At 40.2% G+C, this 9,609-nt stretch overlaps 1 protein-coding gene across 1 annotated transcript; it reads right to left on the bottom strand.

Annotated features, from left to right (window-relative positions):
- Nucleotides 1–2,124: 2,124 nt before the first annotated feature.
- Nucleotides 2,125–4,116, bottom strand: POLR2G (polymerase (RNA) II (DNA directed) polypeptide G). The gene is made up of 4 exons (XM_010079668.1): nt 4,066–4,116; nt 2,877–3,003; nt 2,594–2,818; nt 2,125–2,519 (listed from the first exon to the last, which is right to left on the bottom strand). Exons 1-4 carry the CDS (start codon nt 4,114–4,116, stop codon nt 2,125–2,127), a joined length of 798 nt encoding a protein of 265 aa, XP_010077970.1.
- Between the last annotated feature and the right edge of the window lie 5,493 nt (nt 4,117–9,609).

The raw sequence follows: 9,609 nt of genomic DNA on the forward strand, positions 1-9,609 counted from the left end.
GTGCCTTTCTCTTGGCTTTTTCGTATCTTACTAACTTGTCTGTAGAGGAAGGAAAAAAAAAAAAGTCATGCAGGGTTGTCTTGAATGCCCCTGATTAAAATTTCATAATAGGATTGTTGGAGTCAGCAGGTGTTGAAGAGGTGAGGTGACTTTGAGAAGAGTATTTTGTGGTTTACTTGTCAATTTGCCTCCCATTTCTCATGCAGACCTGGCTTCAGCATACTTTGTGTTGCTGAGCAAAACCACTTATCTCACAGCAAGGCTGTGCACTGGGGTGGTTTGCACTTGCTGCTTAAGAGATCTATAACTAGTTTTCTTGGACTGGTCTCTTCATCCAGTGTGTATCTTCAGGACGAATGGAGTAGCAGAGTTAGTCTGATAGTGAAACTTAGTGTCAAAGCCTGAGAGTTTTTAAGTCTTAGGCTTTTATTGCTGTGAAAATAAAATTGAACAGAAGTTTCCCAGGCTGTCAGCAGCTTGCCAATATACAGAGGTTAGACAAGGATGCAAGGGGATTTTTACAGAACAGTGTAAGAGGAAACAAGTATGCTGATAAACATGTGAGACCAAAATTGTTTGTTCCTCCCTGTAAATCTAAAGAAGGGATTGTGGGATTTCTTTTTGGGAAGGAGAGGTATATGAAGTAGTGAGCAAAACTGGAAAAAAAAATCTTAAATACACTTGTCTTACACAGTTTTGGGAACAGAGAGGGGTTTAAATTATAAATTTGGCAGAGTGAGATTTTTTTTTTCCTCACTGCCAGTCCAGTCACTGCTTCCTGTTCTTGAAGAACATATGCTGTGAAGGTGGGGTGCCAAAGCAGTGTGGGCTCAGGATGTACTTCTGTCTCTATCTGCTTAGTGGTGACCAGACACAGCAGCCAGTTACATTAGAGAAATCCTTAATCTAGTGAGGCTGATGGAGCTTCCCTTCAGTGGGAGCTGCTGGGTTAGGAACTGCCTGTTGTATTTGTGGGGCAGGATCCCAGAAGAGTTATGGGCAATTTCTGCGGGTTACTGTTGGTTTACAATAAAGCATAATAACACGTAGCAGAGTGTTGGCACATAAAACTCATCACACATTTCTGCTGACCTCACTGAACTTCAAATAAAGCTATAAAATAGTAGAAATTTTGTTTTCCAGTTCATGAAGACTAAATCTAGTACATACAATGCGAACAGCTGAGTATTCAGTGTTAGACAGAGCTACATTCACTGCTCCGGGTTTAAAAATAGTGATGTAAGCACAACTTGCATGTGAGTATAGTCTTGCTATTTATTGTGAGATTATCCATAAATACCTTGCATCAGGATCTATACCTTGTTTTATGCAGGAAAAGTTCACAGATGAATTCATTTACTAAACTATTTAGTCACTTCTGAGGGATGCTGATAGCCCCCGTAGCTTTTTAACACATAAATTTTAGCAGCAGGAGTAACTACTTACGAGTATTAGCTAGACCGTTTTTTTCCTGTATTTCATAATCCATTGTAACTCATCTGGCCTTGGAAAATCATTGAGATAGTTTTGTGATTTGATCTCTTTGTATCCAAGCACATGTTTCAGCTTGTGGTTTTTTATTTTTACCAGATTGACTCTCTTGTAAAACTTATTCTTGGTGATAATTAGGGTAACTAAAGATTGAGGTCTGAAGGGGTGGTGTGAGGCGGGGTGAAGAGGAATAATCTATTGAAGATTTGTGTTGTTATTGCTGTGAAGTGATACTGTTTTCAGTCTTGCTCAGAAAATAGCTTTTATTTTGCTGTGAAGTGATTGAACACAGCTTTCAAGTCTAATGATGTTAAATTGAGTGCATATCTTGGCACATTCAGTTTCTGCAAAATGAGTCTCAAAGACTGCAAGATCATCATCCACTAAATAAAATCAGCTCTGTTCTGGGAATCCCAGAAGTCAGAGATGTCTGGTCACTTTTAAACTTTCAGCTCTAAGTGGTTTTAAGTGTTTTAAGGCTGCCGTACATCTGCTCAAAATAAGGCCTGCATGTGTTCCCAGGGTATCCAAATCAAAGGAAGGAGCATTGTTGCAGTTAATAGTTTAAGTAGGTTGATTTGGTTTGGTTTTTTTTTCATCAGTGTAAATTTACTGAGGACTTAGTGTGTTTACTCAGTGGCTGGACTGGATTGGGTTCTTCACCTGGACCAGTGACTTGGGCTGACGGCTCTGGGAGCTGCTGCCTGAACAGTCTGAGCTGTGAGAGTGGCACAGGGGATGGCGACTTGTCCGTGTCCGCCACTGTTTCTCTGGACAAGGAGTGAGGTGGCTGTCACAGGTGAATCTCTGGCAGAGGTATTGCCATTTTGATATTCTTGTGTTCAATGCATTTCTTTTTTGTGAACTCTCAGTTTGTGTCTGCATTTCTCGAAGGGTCTCATTACTGAGAGGAGTGTAGAAATTAAGCCTCCTATTTTCAGGATTCAAACATACCCCTCTGTTTCTGCATGTGTGATGGAGGGAGGCACGTGTGGGCAGGGGTGGAGACAGAGACAAGTCTCGGCACCCTGTGTGCAGGGAGGGACCCAGGCATAACTGCAATAGGAAGAAGAGCATTGCTGTCTCTGGATGACCCAGATACTCATCCTTAAGAGAGACAGTGCAGGGGAAGGAAGGTCATTCTTAGCCGTTTGTGCTTCTGTGGCCATCAGCTGGATCTTAGTCTTTCTTAACCACTGTGTGATAAGGATCAGCACTGTCTTGTAGCAGGAAGGGTTGAAGTTGGGGTCCAGCTTTTTTTCTGACAGAATAAAATGGCAGGAGATGAAGCAGGACATAGAGCCGACCCCAGTAGAGGGGCCAGCTTCTTTCATTTGGACAACAGCCCCTGTCTTTGCTCTAGGGATGGAGGGTGGTGGCCTTGCCTTTCTCTGGTCTACAGGCACAGATCTGCAGCCCCACAGGCTGGCAGGAGCTCTCATTGACAGCGGTAACAGCAGTGACAGTGTTATACCTGCCCGTGCAGATCTTCTCTACTTCAATTAAGAGTCTCTACACACAGTGCTGAAGGAATTGGGCCTGGATTAACATAGGCATAGGAGGAGAAGAGCTCATGCTCCAAGAAGTTGTGCGAAAATATCTGCCCTTTGCCAATGGAGAAATTGTAGATGGATACATAAGTGTTTCAGATTGTACTGCTTCTTGTTATAAGGTTGTTACAGCTGCAGTCATCACTTGGAGATTAAGAAGGGGATATAACTTGGAATCAAATAATTAGCTTCTCCACCTGAAACTTGAGCTGCCCCTGGGAGGCAAGGAGGGAGAGGTTACCTCAGAAGATGGTTGTGCAACTATAACTACCTTATGCCTTGGGCTTCCAACACATCAAGGCAGCTGGGATTTCATGCCCAAATTATGAGCTCTGTAGTGTGCTAAAGCTCTAACATCTGTTTTAATCTGAAAATAGTTATTATGACAATAAAAATCCTTTTTAAAAAAGAGTACCATATATCACAGAGTGATTTACAGTTGGATAACTATCTCACATTCAGTGGAATTTTCTATAATGGAATTCACTATAAATTTTTACATACATTTGTAGGTATAGTCCAGAAGGGACTCCTCCAGAAGAGGGTTTTCACACACCCTTATTTTTTTGTGCAGCAGTTTCTCCTTTCAAATCTCTTATTGTTCTGAGACCAAGATGCCTCAAGGGAAAATTTCTGCATTAAAAAGCTTATTCAGTTCTGTATTAATGTGGAAAAAAATGTAATTTTCTCTACAGTCTTGCACTCATCTTTTGTGTCAGTTATGGCTAAGCTCTGGACTAAATGGCTCCTGGATGCTGTGTGACATTACCAGTATTTATTTGGAAGATTACTTGAGAATCCGAAGTGTTATGTGAATAGGCTGAGAAGCAATATTTGACTACTTAACAAATGTAGTCTCTTAGGTGAGCAAAAAGACTTTATGTGGGCTTGTTGAGTTGGTTTTACTTCATATTCCAATGGTTTTTTCTGGCATAAAGGGCTATATTGTTGGTAATGGAGACCTGCAGTATTGTTCTACATATTTATTTCATTAAACATCCTTCCTGCAGTGCATCTGCTTTACCTGTTCCTTTTTGTGAACAATTTTACCACATAATGTATCATCAAGTTGCATTATCCTCTGTGTTTCTATGCCACCACTATCAGCACAGTTTCAACAGAGGTCTAGAAGTCCTTTCTAGAGGTCTTTTGGGTAGGGAAGTCTAAATTGGGCCACAGATTTGTCATTCTGTATGAATTCCCTTGCTGGTCCTGTTGCCTGGTATTTTCAGTATTCCTTCTCTTAGGTGTTGGTGAACCCAAGTAATTTCTGCTGCTGTATTTGGGGGGAAAATGTGACATGGCACTTGAAAAGGTTTTAGAGTAGCTGTGGGAAAGCCAGAATTTGACTGTTGCTCTGACATAGAAATAGTTGGAGGACTGATTTAGAATACAGATGCAGAAGTTCAAGAAGCGGGAAACTCAGCTGACCCTGGTACAAAACTGTTGGTCTTGTAACATCAGGACACCCATATCTCCTTTTCAGTGTGCAGCTCTTGATATTGCAGCTTCAGACTGGATAAGAGGGGATAGCAATCATTCCCTGAAGAAAACAAACTATTTGTGGCCAGTTTTCAACAGTTTTAGATTAGGAATAAGATGGTTCATTATTAGGGTTTGGTAGTGCTGTATCTTCTATATGTTAACATAACTTCTGCGTTTCAGAAGTTGGATAGATAATTCACACCTTAAGGAAGGGAGGTACTAGGTTTAATTTTTATGCATGGAATTTTATAGTTATGGTCTTTTGAATCCAGAAGTGTTGAGGGTAAGATTTTTGTAGACCTCAAGATACTGCTTTTGAGGTCTACAGGCTGGAGAAAGCTCAATTGGCAGTGCAGGGTATGTCAGGAGTAAATTGGCGTTGGGTGGACTGGAGCAGAGGGAGCTGAGAGAATCAGACTTTGTGTTGAGAAGAGTATTCTGTTTGGTGTTCTTGTCTGTGTACTTCTGAAATGTCCTGAGGATTCTGATGGAACAAAAGGCAGATCCTTCTCTTCCTGTACGTTCTTCATTCATGTTGAGGGTGAGTCAATATGCACATCCACACATGGTGTAGGGTTATATTTTTTTAAGCATACTGTGTTGATTATTCTTAGCTCATAGATAATGCGGAGATTTTGCATGTAGATATGTTTAAATTTTGTAGGTTTTGGAAGGTTCAGCTTTGAAGTCTAATTTGAATTCAGGCCTGCAAATTGTCCCTAAACTAAATAGATTTGAAGGCAGTTTATCACAACCGTTAAATAATTCTTAACAGCCATTGATACAGCTCTTAAGTTTATGGTAATTATCTAGCCTAATGCACTGGATTTAGTACATATTCGCTGTTTTCCTATGTGTTCTAACTTGATTACTAAGTGACTCCAGCACCATCTTCTATGACTGCAACTTTGCTTCTGACACTACAGTAGATACACAAAAAAGCCTGTCTGGCTGCCAATGTAAAGACACAGGTGGGAAAAGACTGTGTAGCAACGGGTCTACAAAGCGAGCGCGAGTTAGCCATGTTCTCGGAGAGGGGAAGGTGAGAATAGCCAACCCCAAACAAGTATGGGACGGGGGCTGTAGAGAGGATAGGATGCAAAGATGGAGGTGGTGACTGTGCTCTAGGGGGAAATCCAGGGAGGTGGCTGAGCTTGAGCAAAGAGCTGCCAGTGTGGAATGTGAGGATACCAAAACTTGTTGCAAGGAGCTTCTGCACTTGCTAGGGATTAGGAATTGGGTGGACTGCTGTTAGACCAGGCTTGATTGTTGCTTCATGGTTATTCAGTTCTTAACAGCTTTCCTTAATTAAGACACAATTTTCTTCAACTCTAAGGTGTTTTGAATACATTTTAAACAGAAAGGATGATAGTTTCTATTTGATAAGTTAAAGGAATTCACAAAGTTGATTAGGAGCCCAGCTTTCATATTTTCTGCTCATCAAAATAATTTAAACTTTGAAAAGAGTACTCTAGGGCAGTTATAGATTTGTTTTAGGATGACAAGGCTGCTAATGACTTGTTTCACTAAAATTCTGTTCTTTATTTTTAATTTCTATACATGGCTTTTGGTGTTGCTTGAGCCTACCACTGTTCTCTGTCTCAGCTGTTCATCTTCTGCAGTTCATGTGTCTGTGCACGCTACGTGCGTAGTCTTGGATGTCTGGGGTTTTTTTGCCTGTGGCTAATTGAGCTGTCACTGGACAAGAGGATGTAGGCAGCACGGGGTTCAGCTGTCTAAGGTCAAAGAAGAGTTTTTTCATATACTGGGTTTTCATCATTGATTCATTCCATTCCAGTGAAGTATGTCACAGGGGATTTTCCGAAAAGAATAGATGCTAATACGCAAGGAGAGGTGCTTCTGACAAACAGATCGGGTGCGTGCTGCTGTTAATAGAGAGAAGCAGAGTCTTGAAATGAAAACTTTGGTATGGCTTGAGTGTTGCCAGTAGTAATTTGAATTTGTATGTGTTAGCCCTCCTGTCTTTATTTTGGGAAACAATGCAGAGTTGGCAAACTAACAGTAATGTGGCTGTTGACAATTTTTGATATTAATAGCTTCACCCTTAAATTCACTTTCCTAGACTATTGAGCTGGCATACTAGTTTTTTAAATATCTTATAAGCAGCATTTGGTCAGTTATGATGTGAAAACATTTCAATTTAATCTTCAGCAGTTACCTAATATAACAGCCTTCAACATTTTTCATCCCAAATAAAGTTCCATTCAGGGTTGTATTCAGGAATACAGGTTTTGTATTCAATGAGTAAGCGTGAAAGAGAGGAGATGGTATGTGTTGTTTTTATAAAGCTCACTGTAGACCTGCAGATGTAGGCATTGCTTTAAAATACATACTGTGATAATATTTACCAGTAGTAGGTTTATTGCTCACCATGAACAGGCATTTTACACTTTTGAAGTTTAATCTCTATAAAAGTGAGGGTGTGATGTTTCCACACAGCTAACTTAAAACTTCAAGTCCTGATGTTTCTGCATTATCTAGGAAGGTCACATGTTTGTTGGCTTTTGAGAGGGGTTTATGCTGTCACTGTGTGGCTCACCCAAAAAAAGCCTACATTTACTGTCCCTCTTTGAAAGGACGTTTAAGGCTCTCCTGGATAGTCGGTGTGAATGCTCGCATGGAGTGTATGTTAGAAAAAGCATTTAAATTGCTGCTGTGTAGGCTCAGGACAGTGGGAAGTTGGGGCATCTGAGGCTGAATGTGAGTGAAAGGCAGTGGGACAGCCTTACAAAAAGGAAACAAAGCAGTTCAGGCTGTGATATGCTAGAAAGAAGCAGGGACATGAATTCAGAAGTGGGCTGTGGGTCAGGTTTTAGCAGAACATCTGTATATTTGGAATACCAAAAACTGGTGGTTGAAGTACAAAACCATCAACCTGGACAGAGAAGTTGTGGGCATATTTTGAATTCTGAAAAGCCTAAGGAGTGACTTTGCGTATATGTATAGATATGTATGTGCATATGTACATATCATATGTATATATATCTATATACCTAGATGTGTGTGTATATGTAAGTTTTTTTAATCATCTGTGTTGGTTATGAATGAGAGGCGGTGAGGGTTTACTTCAAAATACATTCTGGGAGTTTTTTAATTTGTGGGGGATCCTTTGTGTGGGATTGTTGCATGAAAATTTTTGAGGGGCTTTCTGTGTTTTTCTTCTCATTCTTTTGCATGTACGTCCTAACTCCCCCTTCCTTTTTCCATCATAAATGAGGAAGAAATAAGGTGGGAGAGTAACAGTGTTCAGGAGAAGTGTTCAACCTCAAGTTTTGGATGCTTTGTTCTCCTTTTAATATCACTTTTACCCATACCTGGTTTTCTGTTACATCAAAAGATACAGATGGGTATGTTGGGACGCAGGAAAATACTGAAAACAGCAAGGGGAACGCAGGAGGGAATTGTATTGCACTTAACCTAAAGGTTCTTTATGGAATTGGAAACAACCATTTGGGCCTAGATTAGGATAACTCATGGATGTATAGAATTATTGAGAATGACACAAGAAGCTGTTCATATTCCTTACGTAGTTTTTGCTGCTGGACCTTAGTCTTTTGCCAGATTTTAGATACATTAGATCTTACCCTGGCAGATAGGTTTCCCAGTGGTGACTAACGTAACAGGAAGTAATTTGAATTCTATGAATAGAGTTGCCTGAGAGAAAACTCCTCATGTCTTTGTCTGCAGAGGCAGATGACTCCTTCAGCACTCTGTAGAAAGGAATGTTGTCTGTCTATATGAAGGGAGGGTAAGAAGAAAGAAAGAAGACATTTTGACCAAATAAGTGCTCATTCCAAAAAAATATTTGATTTGTTCAGATAGCAATTTTAACTTCTTTTCTTTTTTGGAAAAAAAAAAAAATCAATCCTGTTCTAATTATGAGCTCCCAGGTTAGGCAGTTGGGTGAGGTCTTTACAAGCTGCAGGGAAAACTATGTTGAACGATTTTTGGAAGGAAAACTGGTGACATTGTTATTTCTTAATATTATTTGAGACCTCTGTGAGTAACTGGAGCTTCATGGTGGTTTTCAGCCTCTTTTTTTTTTCCCCCCAAGAATTCAGAAGACTAAAAATATCTGAATAACATTTTTCATAAACTGAATAAGTGATTTGATAGTTTATTTACCGTGTCTTTTTGCATACCCATTTAATTTCATTATGTGTTGGTCGTCTTGTGTATTTTAATTGATTGAGCACAAGATTGGGGAACTGCAAAAAAAAAAAAAAAACATGGCTTGGAAGGAGTTCCTTCCCCCCGCCCTCCCCAGCACATACAGATATATAAAAAATTGGTCAACGAAATGTTGGTATGTCTGGCCTAGTGTTATTTTAAAGGAGGTGAGGCAGAAAGCTGAGAACTATGAAATTGTTTGGGATTTATAAGGGGACAGACAAGGGCACTTGTGCTGTCAAATTCTTGAAATTTTCTCTCCAGGTAATGAAAAAGAAGGCATGAGCTGCTTGCTTAGGAGATCCCAAAGACTAAACTTCTCATAGTTAACTTGCATGGCTGGTGTGGGCTAATCCTGTCTGTAACTGGCTGTCTCAATGACTTAGGAGAGGGGTTTTTTTTCTGTAGGACAAACAGCTCTGGTGTGATTTGGTTTATTTGGCTTTGAAACAATCTGAGGGCACCTTGTGAGATGAACTGTTCAGTACATGCAGCGTCCGAGTGTGCTGCTTGTTTGAGAATGCTGATGAATTGTGCCTTTGACCTTTAAGCACGTGTAGGTTTTCATTTTATCTCAGTGCTGCAGCCTTTCTGCATTTCTTTAGCATTGCAACCATGGTGAGCAGGCAAGGCAGTCTTGTAGCTATTTCCCTTACACTGGAATTGGGACAAATTCCTGGTTATAGACATTGCTTAAAATACCTGTAAACAGTTTGGACCTCCTGCTGCAACTGTGAAAATGGAAACTTGGGCTACGTTAAAAACAAAGCATGGGAAAGAGGCTTTGCTTCACTGCTGAAAAGTCTGGGTGAATGGAGGGAGAAGAATTTTGTTTTGATAGCTGCCATTCAATTTAACTATATTCTCTGGTTCCCAAATTCTGGGGCTTGAA

The sequence above is a fragment of the Pterocles gutturalis genome, unplaced genomic scaffold (genome assembly GCF_000699245.1).
Source record: "Pterocles gutturalis isolate BGI_N339 unplaced genomic scaffold, ASM69924v1 scaffold16599, whole genome shotgun sequence".
Classification (NCBI taxonomy): Eukaryota; Metazoa; Chordata; class Aves; order Pterocliformes; family Pteroclidae; genus Pterocles; species Pterocles gutturalis.

Excerpts from the sequence above, each read along its gene's own strand:
- POLR2G (XM_010079668.1), bottom strand. The coding sequence starts at position 4,116 with ATGCAACTTGATGATACATTATGTGGTAAAATTGTTCACAAAAAGGAA. Across the intron at positions 2,819-2,876 it reads TGCCTGTAGACCAGAGAAAG|AAGCTGGCCCCTCTACTGGG; the intron begins GCAAGGCCACCA and ends TCCAAATGAAAG. Across the intron at positions 2,520-2,593 it reads ACTGTCTCTCTTAAGGATGA|GGTGCCGAGACTTGTCTCTG; the intron begins GTATCTGGGTCA and ends CCCTGCACACAG.